At 54.1% G+C, this 12,741-nt stretch overlaps 3 protein-coding genes across 3 annotated transcripts; 1 reads left to right on the forward strand and 2 right to left on the reverse strand.

Annotated features, from left to right (window-relative positions):
* Nucleotides 1-859: 859 nt before the first annotated feature.
* Nucleotides 860-2,049, reverse strand: STEHIDRAFT_122509 (uncharacterized protein). Its single transcript, XM_007305575.1, has 4 exons — nucleotides 1,934-2,049; nucleotides 1,804-1,859; nucleotides 1,047-1,710; nucleotides 860-980 (listed from the first exon to the last, which is right to left on the reverse strand). Exons 1-3 carry the CDS (start codon nucleotides 2,017-2,019, stop codon nucleotides 1,181-1,183), a joined length of 672 nt encoding a protein of 223 aa, XP_007305637.1. The 5' UTR covers nucleotides 2,020-2,049; the 3' UTR covers nucleotides 860-980; nucleotides 1,047-1,180.
* A 3,167-nt stretch (nucleotides 2,050-5,216) lies between these two features.
* On the forward strand, nucleotides 5,217-8,457 carry STEHIDRAFT_158266 (uncharacterized protein; the record flags this gene model as incomplete). Its single annotated transcript, XM_007305576.1, has 6 exons — nucleotides 5,217-5,473; nucleotides 5,531-5,641; nucleotides 5,693-5,753; nucleotides 5,812-6,381; nucleotides 6,434-7,675; nucleotides 7,783-8,457. 6 exons carry the CDS (start codon nucleotides 5,217-5,219, stop codon nucleotides 8,455-8,457), a joined length of 2,916 nt encoding a protein of 971 aa, XP_007305638.1.
* Nucleotides 8,458-9,354: 897 nt separating this feature from the next.
* STEHIDRAFT_132161 (uncharacterized protein) lies at nucleotides 9,355-12,676 on the reverse strand (the record flags this gene model as incomplete). The annotated part of the gene is made up of 3 exons (XM_007305577.1): nucleotides 9,355-10,837; nucleotides 10,909-12,526; nucleotides 12,592-12,676. 3 exons carry the CDS (start codon nucleotides 12,674-12,676, stop codon nucleotides 9,355-9,357), a joined length of 3,186 nt encoding a protein of 1,061 aa, XP_007305639.1.
* Between the last annotated feature and the right edge of the window lie 65 nt (nucleotides 12,677-12,741).

Raw genomic sequence — 12,741 nt, forward strand, 5'->3', positions numbered from 1 at the left:
GAGTGAAGTATATATCGTTGATGAAGGGCATCGAGAGGTGCAACCCCTTTGTCGTTGACGATGAGAATACAGGTGAGTACTCACGAGTATGAATAGCTAGTGTCTTCAGACGACATTGAGACGACGCTCGGTGAAGGGGATGGGCGGTTCATAGGACGAAATTCGCGCTCCGGGTACAGGGACATGGCGAAGGAGGGAAAAGATGTTAAAGAAGCGAGGAGGATCCTCGCGCGCTCTTAAAGGGCTGAGTGACACCATCGAGCGCCTCCGGGGGGCGGCCTCGCACGAGTGTGACTCCGGGAAACAAGAAGGTAAGGGAGCAGGCCTCAGGCCTGAGATTCGAACGCTCGCCTTCGAACTTCCTTTTCCGTCACAATGATGGGCATCACGCCGGGTGAACGTCCGTTGTGTTCGAGAGCCTAAACAATTATTCGGGAGATCTGAGCCGAAGGCCCAAGTAACGAGAGGGAAGGGACCCCGTCGACCGAGCTAAGCGAACTACAAGGGACACCATATACAGAGCGCCCCGTGGCCGTTCGATCGATGCGATGGGTCTTTGCCCAGCTGGAAAGTAGACGCCTACATCTCAATTTCCTCCTCGGTATTAGAGGTCCCAGCTCGGAACTCCTTGCTGCTTCCAGGCTCTTATTTACGTGTCGCACGCCTGTGGCACAAGGCCAGGAACCAGGGATCGCATGACTATTTCTTCGGGCTTCGAACGCGCCGTCCCCAGCCGAACATACGATAGGCAGCAGCGCAGGCTGGCTCGCAAGTCCTCGGATACGAGAAATATGTTACGAAAGACAGTAAGCCGGCGCCAACCACTCATCATCACCAGATGCAAAAGATGATCGAAGGTGGGAGGGGCAAACTCATGGGCGAAGATGGCGATAGATAACCTGCCGTTTGGCAAGTAGAAGAGGCAGTATACAATTGGGAAGCGTTCTGGGTGGAACAGGACAGATAATCGAGCCTAATCCCTAACCAGTGATGGCGACGGATTCGACGTGAGAAGTTAGATACCATAAGAGGGGAGCGCCACTCACCCGCGATACACAAGGACCCATCGCGACGAGTTGTTCGACGCGAGTTTTGCGTTTGAGTTGTGAGATCCAAATACAACACACCAAATACATTGGAAATAGAAAAAGAGAGAAAGCGGAGGGAGAGATCTGCTTCTTCACGACTGATCGTCAGCTGTACCTGTTACAGCCCCAGGGAAATTCGCCGTACTCCAGTCTTCTTCGGCATTGACTTCTGGAATGGGACTGGAGTCTCTCGTGCCGTCTCTCGGGGCAGTGGTGCCGAAAAGACCAGCAGGCATAGAGCGAGTCTGCCTGAAAGACTCCGAGGCTGTCCGTGGGAGTTGCTTCGTTGGTCGGGGTAAAGCAAAGGACTCGCCGGCGACGCCATTCGTCCCAACTTTCTCCTCGCCAACACCATCACCAATCTGCGCATCAACTCCTCCATCACGACCTGTTTCATCTTCAACCTCTTCTGCTATGGGGCGCTTGAGGACAGATGAGGATGACGCAGCTCCAGGCCTTCCCTGCGACTGAGCATAAACCTGTTCGAGAGTATCGTTCGCGGAGCAGAATATGGAGGGGCGCCCTCCATATAGTACGTGAGGGCTCGATGCCGTGCGAGAGAACGTTCGCGGGGAAGATGCGGAAAGCCTCGAGCGATCTGTGGCGTATCCTTCGTTCACGCCTGTAAGTAACGAGGAATTTGAATCAGCTATGCCACTGGCAGCTTGTTGAGACGCGTATTTACGCGTCTTTTTGCAAAACGAAGTAAACTCACTCCTCCTGACGCGTGATCCTACGTTTTGGAGTCCCAGCAACAGGTCGGCGGGAAGGCTGTTGTAATTGTGCAGACGCGTCGAACAATTAGAAGACCAACACATCGGACCGAATATTACGGATATACTCACCGATCATGAGCAGAGCTAGTAAAAGAAGTCGTCCTGGACGCCTGTCCTTCCTCTGTAAAAACGCGCTTAGCAGGATTACTGTCCATTGTGGCTGACAGCGTAAGAGCGGAAGTCGTGCAGTGGGATTCGTCGAATAGGCGCGCGTCGAATACGTGAGCCCAAGCGACTGCGAGTTGAAATTGGCCGGATTGGGTGGCGTGATCTCACGCGCCTTCCGGGCGGCAAGCCGATGGAAATGGCGCCACACTTTGATAGACGCCGAGGTCCAGGAGACGGGTGGAGCCTCTCTGGTTCCCGAGACACCCACAAACCACCTACGACTTGTTGATCATCCACGGCGGGTCAAACTCGAGGATACCGAAGTGATTTGATGCTTTCAATGATTTGCAAAAAAAAATGGCTAATACATTACTATTGGTGAGTGCGGAAGTATTATACAGTCAGTGCGTCTTCTAAGCACTGGGTGGCGCTCGAGAAGATACAAATGATGCCGTATAGCTACAGGGTCGTTCAATACAGGAAGTGCAGAGGATGCCCAGCCAGTCCGAATGTCTCAAAAGAACAACCAATCAGCCCACATGGTCACAACTACTCGATCCAAAACACTACCAATTGTCGCTTCTATGCCTGATGCCTGATTCCTGGTCGCCCATCTGATGACCCACCGCACAGAACCCCGAAATCCCAATCATTCTTCCCATTCCTCTGTCCCTCCCTCCACTTCCTGAAACCCTCCTTGCTCGAAACTCGCGCCATCATCACCGCCGTCGTTGTGGACCCCCTGAGGCACTGCGCGAACATGTTCTATCCCAGCTGCCAGAGCCATGGAAAGTCGCTGAAACGCGGCATCATCTTCTCGGTCATCGTCGTCGTCGTATCCATAATTATCCAGAAAGAAAGAGAGATCAGATGGTAGAGGTATCGCTTGTTGTGGTGGTCGATCCGTGGCTGAATCTGCGAGTCGTGATTGTTGATCACCGTTCGGCTCTTGCACTGGGGCCACTGTGATTGAGCTTGACTCAGCTTCATGCTCTCGAGCGATATCGGGTGAATACAAATGTGTAAAGGTCGCGACGTAAGGGTCCACAAGCGCGGTCGTATGAGAGGGTACGACTGTGGTTGGTTGAGATGGTTGAGCAGCGGTCGGATATTGATGTGACGTCGAGGCCGTGACGGGCGGGTCGACTTGAAGGGGTTGCATGGGGACGTAGCCACCATATTGTCCGTGGTCTGCGAAGGTATGTAGAATGGAGTCTATTGAGATAGGAGGGGCAGGCCCTTGGTCGGGATCGAGTAGGAAGTTATCGGGATTCAAAGCGTGCGATGGACACGGAACGTTAGGCGGGAACCAGAGAGGCCCTCCATGGAGTGGATACGGATTTGTGGTGTGGTATGACTGGTGTGGATGGGCAGCTTGGTACGATGCTGGAGCCGCGGTGTGATGAGTAGGTGGACTACCTTGCGAGTATGAAGGTCCTGCGACGGCAAACCCTGACGGTTGGACATTATTGTGACGAGGATGAGGTGGCTGGAAGCCCGAACTGAATGCGGAGGTATAGTCGTAGGGGGTTGAATTTGTTGAAATATACGAATTTACAGGATTAGGTACGGATCCTTCTGGATGGACAGGCGGATATGTAGACGGATATGCTGACCAGGTATTGTGAGGGTGGCGGAGGGACGGAGAATTCGAAGAGCCTAGGTTATACCGTGACTGCATACGGAGCTCGGCGGCCTGTTGATTATCTGGATATGCGACGGAACGCTGCGGCTGGGCTATTTGAATGCTTGAATGCGGTGGATTGTAAGTGTGCGAACCCTGAGGTGCCGTCCGTGTAGTGTAACGCCCGTCAGAGGATGCATTCGAGGAGTACGTGCGAGGGGGCAAGTGGAGATCCACATGTGACGACGGTGTGATTTGTGGCGGTGGCTCCTGAATGGAAGTATGGGAAGACGGTAGGTGAAGGGGGGCTCGATGTTGATTATGATGTACAGTCGTCGGGGTCGATGCATGATATACTCTATCAGTGTGGGATACGGAGCCAGGGTGTTTGTCGTGTTTAGAGCGTTTGGCGTTCTTCGCGGGCCCTTCGTCGTCGTTGTGAATGCGCTTGGAACTCCGAGAAGACTGGGGAGATTGCGAGCCTCGAGGTTTGGGATAAGATACGGGCTTCTTCTGGAGCGTGGAGGATTCGCGAGCGCGCTGCTTGGACTTGGGACGTGATTTCTTCGCCTCAGTCTCCAACGCATGCTGAGCGTATAGATTATTCGATTAGTAAGATATATTGAACTGAGAGTCATAAAGAAGCACACCTTTGCTTTCTTCTCCTTCTTCTGCGGTCTGTACTTGTAGCCTGGCCAAACCTTCGCGTGCTTAATCTTCATCCACCGTTGGAGGCTCTTCCAGAATTCCCTTTCAGTCTCATCCTGAGGGATGTGTTTCAGATTACCAACGGCCATGTTGCGAAGGAAAAAGCTGTTGCAAGCTCGCGGAGGGTGGCCTCCTCTCTCTCGTCTTAAGTCACCAGAGTCGTATGCCTTCATCTTGTTACATCCACGGACGTAGAGCCGAGCGTACACACGAGGATTACATTTTCGCCCCTTCATCTTCAGGATCTCCAGAAACATTGGGTAGTCAAAGTCGTAGGGCTTGGGCTTGGGCTTGGGCTTGGGCATAGCTTCGGGCCAGATGAAAATTGGGACTTGAAAGCCTTGACCGTAAGTGAGCTAAATACATGGGGATATTCGACATTGCAAGAGCTCAAAGGGGGAGAGACAATAGTCGACGAGGCGGTATGAATATCCCGAGACAAGACAGAAAGCCATGGACTATCGACTAGAAATAAGCAGGAGTCGTTTCGGGAACAGGGATGGCTTGAGGGGATCAGCGGAGTTACATAGGAACAGAACAACTGCAAACATGAACCAGCGTCAGATTGGCTGATCGGGGCCAGAGGAACGCATCAATGGATCATGTTTGCAGCCGCATTCGACGAACTCCGTAGAGAAAGCGCTGGACGTGTTTGTTCTGAGGACAAAAGAGGGGTGAGTGGCGAGAAGGAAGGAGCAAAGGGCGTTCCCAGGAAGGTCGCGGAGTGGCGCCGGCAGCTCGGCATGGGCATGGAAGGCCGGAGGGATGGCGGGAATCGGTTGTGGGCGTGTCTAAGTGCTCGCCAGCTCGATTGACTGCTGGGCACCTTCCCCCACGTCCACGACGGCCACCACCAGGCCAGGCTGCGGCCTGTACTTACCTATAGCCACACTAGTTCAAGTTCAGATAGCGATGACCGCGACGTTCCCTGCTTCTCATTCGATATTTGCCATTGTCTTTGCTTCATACCTCCTCCGCGGTTTTGCACAGTCGATCTCATCCGATACTCCAGTTCCCCCCTTGCAGTGGATAAACCTCACAGGTCTCGTATCTGGATCTTCTCCCCCCGCCCTCAAAGACGCTTCAATTGGATATGATGAATCGGCCCGTACCTTAATCATATTCGGAGGAGAGTCTCAAGCCGGAATACCTCAGAGTGGTACTCATCTGTGCGTCACTTCCGTTTCATCCCACGGTGCATCATAATAAACTCTTGAAACACAAAGTCTCAACCTGGATACACTGACCTGGTCAAATCCTACTCCACCGAACGGCTTGGATGATTCCCCACCTGCAAGAAGTGCTGCCATCAGCGGAGGTGACTTCGCGGCTAGCTTGTTCGTCTTTCTACTCTATCAATCTTTACTTTTTCTGACCATCTGTATCAGCCGAAGTGCTCATATTGTCATCGGAGGAATGGGGACCAGCGGTCCGCTGAACGATGTCTGGGTTCGTATATTGTTTATCGTTGTGGCACTGTGGCGCTCATAACCTCCGCCACACACAGGCCTTTGACTACATCAACCAATTCTGGCATCAAGTAAATACCGAGGGCGGTCCTTCCAGATCCCACGCAGTGGGTGGGAAGGATCTTCGCGTTTCATTTAACAATACCGCATCTCCCGTCAACACCTTCTATCTTGCCGGTGGCATCGATAGTTCTGGCCCGGTCTCCCTCTCTGACACCTGGCAACTGCAGCTCTCAGGGACACTATCCTCGAACCTGCCTGACTCTCTCGACGGTTCATGGTCTCAGACGACCTTGGACAGCTCTTCGATTGAGGCACTCTCTGGTCTAGGAGGAACTGTTGTCCAACAAGAAGTAGTTGCAATTGGCGGGTGCACAGGAACTAGCAATGCCACGGCATCCTGCGCCTCACAAGTCTCATATGTCATTAACCTCTCGAACGATGGCATTACAAACCCTGCCACCTGCGTAGCCCCACGAATAGGAGCAGCTGTCGCTGCGAATCAGAACAGCGTCTTGTCAAACTTCGGCTCCCAGGTTTTCGTCGTCTCAGGACTGTTTGACATGTCGCTTTGGGACGACGGTGGAGGATCTGAAAAAGGCGAAGTGGTAAGTATAGCTCTACTAACCATCAAACGACGAAGCTAACTTCTACTTAAAGGATGTTCTGGACATCAGCGCCGGCTCATGGTCCCGAATCCTACCCTCAGGCGATCCTGGAGACAGTAACAATCCCGCTTTTCCTTCAGCCCGCGAAGGAGCTTCCACTCTATCTTTCACTTCTGGGCTTGTCGGTACATCGCGTTCTTCGTCTTCCGATACGATCATGTATGGAGGCCGAGATGCGTCCGGCAACTATCTCTCGGAACTGTGGCTCCTCAGGGCCTACAACGGTTCTATTACGCAGTCGAACCAGAAATGGTCCGGGTTCGGTTCAGGGACGTTACAGACAGGAGTCGACGCTGACGGCGAAGGTGTCACAATCCAATATTTGACAAACTGCGTTAGCGCCATCGCGCCGTCATCCACCACTGCGTCTCACCAGTCCTCGGCTTCAGCCACCGGTACAGCGTCTACGGCGCCACCGACTTCGTCCTCTGGTCCATCGACAAGCGCCGTCACATTTAACACCTCGCTCCTTCACAAGCTCCTATCGCCCGCCTCTATTGTCCTTTTACTTCCATCCACCCTACTCTACCGATTGGGCCTGCCATCTACCACAGCTGCACAGCCGTCTCCTCGGCTAGTGACGCTGAAATACCTCGCTATCTTGATTGGAGTGGCAGCCTATGGGATTGGCATAGCAGGCCTCGCTACATCTTTCACTTCTGTATCACAATCGTCCGGGGGCACATCCATCAGCAGACGCTCCTTCTCCGCGACAGGAAATGTCCTCAAGACAGCCCACGGCAGGGCCGGCCTTGCGCTTTGCGTCGCGCTTTACGGTCTGATCCCCATTCTGAACTTCTTGTATTACGGGTGGCGACGGATGTACGGCCGTCCGAGAGTAACGATCGAAGAAGAGAAACATAGTCCAGAGAGATCGAATAGGAACTCCACCGACACCGCCGAAAAACTCAACTCTACTGCTCTGATGGGATCGAGCGGAAACGGCCATACGACTCCACAGCCAGACCCTGGCTCTTCCTCAGAAAACCGTCCGCAGCGGAGAAGGCTTCATTCCTGGGGAGGTGGCGGACTGCTCCCCGGGCGCTACAGTAACGAGTTACCTGCGTCAGAGGATAGCGTCACGGCCCCAGAGTCCACAGAGGCGTCCGGGGGACATCGTGCATTTGAGGTTGTCAATCGTCCACAGCGGTCTCGTCACCAAAGTGCTAGCGCCATAAGCACCATGGCGGACCATCGTTCGCGTACACCGGTTACACCGCGCAGCCTCGGAGACGTAAGTTGGCTTCAACGGCGCAGGAGTTTGCATGCGGCAGTGAGTCTAACCCAACCTGTAGACTTTGAACTTTGAATATCATTCAGACTAATGCCGTTCTGAACTAGGGCGAGCTAGACTATGTCTTATCTCAGATGAACCGCCAGCAGCCGCTAACTCCTGGAACGGCTGAAGTCCTGAGCACCAGCACGAGGGGCCTAATGAACGAAATCCCCTCACCGCCTCCACGGCCTATAATGCCACCCAAGCTCGAGACCGCCTTACACCTCCTGTTCCATGCCTTGGTCCTGGCCCTGTGCGTCCTCTCCCTTCAGGCTCTGTGGACGCGGGCACCCAGAGCCACGTTCGCCGTATTCCTGATATGGACACTCGCCTTTTACGTCGCCCTCGTTGCGCTCGCATGGTTCGGCCATCCACGTAACTCGTCTCTCTCCGTGCTTCTCAGCCGCTTCGGGGGTGGTCATCAATATGCCGCTCCCCCAGCCAACGCATCGACCCCTACCCCTTCACGCCCGTTATCCATAGCTGGCACCGACCAATATCCTTTCCCCACACAAGCACAGACACAGAGCCAGGGACCGTACCTCCATCAGCCTATGGTCAGACCTGCGCACGACGATGAGTTCTCAGCTTCGCACGGTGGACATCCTGATGATATCGAGGAGGATTCGGACGACGATGAGGTGACGAGGCAGCAGAGGATTGAGGACGAGATGGGGAGGAGGGACGTTTCGATTGTTACGGTTCCGAAGCGAAAGCTTTGGATCACCAATCCTTCATGATCATGTATACAGTGTTTATCTCGTGATTTTTTCTTCTTTTTATGTGTGTTTTCCCTACCCCTGCATCTGCATCTGTCTCGGTCTCTTCGTGTTCTCTATCCGTTGTTTATCTGCTATCACGTACTCCCTTGAATTATATGCCCACTCTTACTCTTACTCCTCTCCCTCGATCCTTTCGCCACCGCTTGTCTACTTCGCGACTGTGTTGAGCCCCCCTCCCGCCATTTCTTACCTACGTATGAATACCTACCGCCGCCCCTATAGCTCACGCCCCGAACTTCAATCTCTTTAAGTTTCTTGTCACATTCTCCTCACTCATTCTGTGCTTGTATTTACGCTAGCTATACCCGCCCACCTGTCCTCGATGCCTGTCCCTCTTTCCGCACGATCTCCGTTTCCCTCCCGATGCCAGTGACATAGACATTAACATACCTACATACCTACGGTCGCCTGCTCTTGCACCGACTTGATCGAGTCCCGATTCCTCGTTGTCGTTGCCTTCCTTCCCCTCGCCCCTTGCATAGTAGTATCCGAACGGACTGATCTATCTATGCAGTTGTACTCATATTTCCTTGATGATTGCAATTATATTGTCCCGGCTGCGTTGTACGGTAACCAAAATTGAAGGATGAGTCCGAGTCGAGGATGTCCGATAGGTAAGTAACATGGTATGATGGATATGGATAGGCGAGTTGGAGGGGGGGCGTGTCCGTAATTGAGTCCTCAGACCAGATAGATGACCGACGAGAGGGGTGGGTATAGAAGAAAATGTTCGAGTTATGAAGAGAGGGAAGAACCGATATAAGAAGAAACGAGCTAGGTCCATAGAACAAAAGCAAAAACGAAAACGAAAACGAAAAACAAGATCAAAGAAAAAGAGAATAGACCAACCGATACCTATCCAACTTCATGTCTCCACTTATCGACCCGACCATACTTCTGATTGTCTTGCATCGGCGGGGGACTAACAGGCACAGGCATAGGCCCCATAGGGTTCATCATGGGCATGGGTGCACCCATTGGAGCCGCAACAGGAGGACCAAAGAACCCAGAGCCCATCATCGACGGATTCCCAAAGATCATGCTCTGGTGCATTTGAGCCTGCATCTGCGCCTGCATCATCTGCTGTTGTGCGATCTGCTGTTGCTGCGCGACCTGCTGTTGTTGCTGGTAATACATAAGCTGCTGGTACTGCGTTCGGCGCTGCTGTTCCGGATGGAGACCTAGCGGCTTGTCGTCTTCGTCGTCCCCACCCCCTGCCCCTGATACCGGTGAACCAATGGAGCCAGGGAGCATGCGAGAGGCACGAATCCCGAGAGGCTCGTTGTCTTCGTCCTCGTCATCGCCGTTCCGTGCGACCTGCTTCCCTTTATCACGGCTAGTTGACGGTTGAGCGATGTTATCGAAATCAATGGAAGGAATATTGAGCTTCGCCTTGTCAAGGAAAACGGAAAGAGGTTTCTCTTCGTCCGACTCGTCCGCAGCAGGCCGTAAGTTCGAGTTCTTCGTAGTGGAGCGGTGCAAGACACGGTCCACGGTGGCTGACAATGGAACGTCGGAATCGCTGCTATCATCTCCGTCGCCAGCAGCCCCCGGACGCCCTCGAGCTCGATTCGGATATCGTGGCCCAACACCAGTCGTTCGCACCGGTCCAACTTGCTTCGGCTTCTTCTCGTCATCGGAAGAACCAGCGTGCCAGTCTGGATCACCACCATCGCCGCCAGCGCCACCCTGCACCAGCCGCACCCCCGGCGCCTCGCTCTCGTCACTCGCGCTCTCCGAATCCTCGTCAAATTCGTTTCGTGGCGGCGGAGGACCTCGAGTGATATTTCTAGGAATAGCGGGCAGAACGGGTGGCTCGACGGATGCACGGGGGATGTCCTCGGTGCTAAGTGCAGGTGCTTCGGGCAGAAGAGTATTATCCTGTGGCTGGACCGTCTCCTCCTCTCTCCCTTTATCCTTCTTCTTCTTCTTGCCTTTACCTTTCTTCTTCTCCTGACGTGCGGCCTCAACTAACTCTGCAGCCCTCCGAGCCTCTTCTTCAGCAGCCTCCTGAGCCTCGATCTCTCGCAACTTCGCCATCTCGCGTTCCCAAAGCGTGTCTACGCCAAACACGGACTTCGTCCCTGTCATGGCTGGCCTTTGGTGTTGTAGTCCCGGACCGTTGGCTGGCGCGACATCGCCAAAATCGAGAAGCGGCTTGGCTCCGGTGGATGCTCTTCGTCCGAGGGGTGGTCTGGCACCTGCGGCACCTGGAGGGAGTTGGGACGCTCGTCGGTTCAGGGATTCAGGGTCGATGAATGTGCTGGATCGTATAGCGGTGCTGGACCGGGTTTGTTGACGAGCCATCATTGAAGGACGATCGTCACCCGTAAATACCCTATTCGATCCCCAGTCAATAAATAGGTTCTAATTGGAGAAGTATTAATAAATATAAACGATCGGACGAACCTTTGTCTGCTCCGCATGTTGGCCTTCCGCGATTCGATAGCGTCGATAAGACTAACGCCGTAGAGTTTCCCAGCCGGGCGACGAAATTCGTCCTCATCATTCACAACGACAGTCAGCGGTCGCACAGGCTCTTCCTCCACCGGGGCGACGATCTGTTGTCCTTCTTCCGTCGCCCGTTGCAGCCCTGCGTCCAAATCTGAATAAGCGACGTCCCTCTGACCACCCACCATCAACTGGTTCCGGAAAGTGAGCTGCGACAGTGTCATGCTGGAACGAGGGTTGGGCGTGAATCCGTTGGAAGCGACAGGAGGTGGTGGTGAGATTCCTTCGAGAAGGTTGATGGAAGATGCACGACGGGAAGCACCTCGAGCTTCGAGTGGAACAGGAGGACCATCGGCGGACCACTGGAATCCTTCGCGGGGCTGTGGGCCTGGAGCTGGTTGTGCAGCCACCGTGCCCTGCAGAGGACTGGGCATGACGAGGACCTTGGGCCTCATGAGCTCCAGTGTAGAATACGGCCTGCGCTCCATTTGTGGTCGTGGTGCACGCTGTTGTTGGCCGGTCATAACAGAGGCTGCATCGTTGGTTTCGGGGTTATCGAGAGGTATGCGAGATCCCAAGGAAAGGTTGGACATCGTGCGTGCGTGTGCGGCTGCCTTTGGATCGAAACGGGAGGTCCGTGCAGGTGAAGGCGGTCGAAGGGCAAAAGGATTGTCTTCGGCGAGGAGAGCTCGAGAACCAAGTGAACCGACCGTTCCCATAGATGTGGTCCGTGCCCTTCTTTCATCAGGCTGGACTGATAGAGCGGCAGATGATCGTCTCATAGTCATGAGCTCTTCTTCCGCATCCGCGAGGAGGCCTTTAGAACCGATGCTGGCCGTGGAGTATGTCCGTCCTTTGCCCTTGCTTCTTGGGTCAAACGAGGAGCCTACATCAAGAACAGACGGGGACCTCGAGCGAGAATCGTCTGCGGGGAACGGGATCGAATGTAGAGGAGGCGTGGTCGGAATTGCTTCAATAATACCATGAGCCGAGACGGTGCGTTGACCAAGAACTGGTCGATTGGGACCACTCGCAAGATCAAGAGTAGAGCTCATAGATCGTTTATGATTGTGACGATCCGTTGGCGGCGGTGTGGCGGACGGTGATTCGAGGAAAGCGCCGCCAGCACCGAAGGCCTCTGAGGTCCCAACACTCATGGAACGAATACGACGTTTGTCTGCGGGTTGGTCGTAAGGGTTGGGGAGCACGTCCATCTTCTCTTTCTTCTTCCCGCCTTTCGCTGGTTTCTCCTTCGGCATGAACGAATCCAACCCCCAAGACGCAAGATCGACCTCCACCGCATGCTCATCCTCCTCGGCCTCTTCTTCGTCGGCTCCACTTCCGGTGGCGAACGGATTGACCAACGACGCGACAGAATTTCGACCTTTGAAGTGGCTTAGAGCAGACTCGCGCCCACCGAGGCTGCCCTGGTCACTTGGTAATTTGATGCTGAGATAGTCGGCGGCAGGCTTCTTCACCGGAGGAAGACGAGGCATCTGGCGTAAGTGGGCGAAGATAGCACTATCATGAGCGGATCGAGGAGGTTCAACGCCGTCTTCATTGTCGTTGTCATACTCTACACACCAAAAGTGTTCGCTATCGGTGTGATGACAGTATACAGGTGAGCTCGGGGTGACGCACCGATGAGGGCTGCAGCGAGTTGCAATCTAGAGAAGTTAGGGTTCCCGGTCTGCGCACGCAGCATCGTGGCCGTTTCCGACGCCATTCTTGCTAGTCGGTGTCAGCAGTCGAGCAAGAACAGGTGAGAGTGCTAGCAGATGTGATTGAGCT

This window comes from Stereum hirsutum (genome assembly GCF_000264905.1).
Source record: "Stereum hirsutum FP-91666 SS1 unplaced genomic scaffold STEHIscaffold_9, whole genome shotgun sequence".
Classification (NCBI taxonomy): Eukaryota; Fungi; Basidiomycota; class Agaricomycetes; order Russulales; family Stereaceae; genus Stereum; species Stereum hirsutum.

Excerpts from the sequence above, each read along its gene's own strand:
- STEHIDRAFT_122509 (XM_007305575.1), bottom strand. The coding sequence starts at position 2,019 with ATGGACAGTAATCCTGCTAAGCGCGTTTTTACAGAGGAAGGACAGGCG. Across the intron at positions 1,860-1,933 it reads ACTAGCTCTGCTCATGATCG|CCTTCCCGCCGACCTGTTGC; the intron begins GTGAGTATATCC and ends CAATTACAACAG. Across the intron at positions 1,711-1,803 it reads AGGATCACGCGTCAGGAGGA|GCGTGAACGAAGGATACGCC; the intron begins GTGAGTTTACTT and ends CGTTACTTACAG.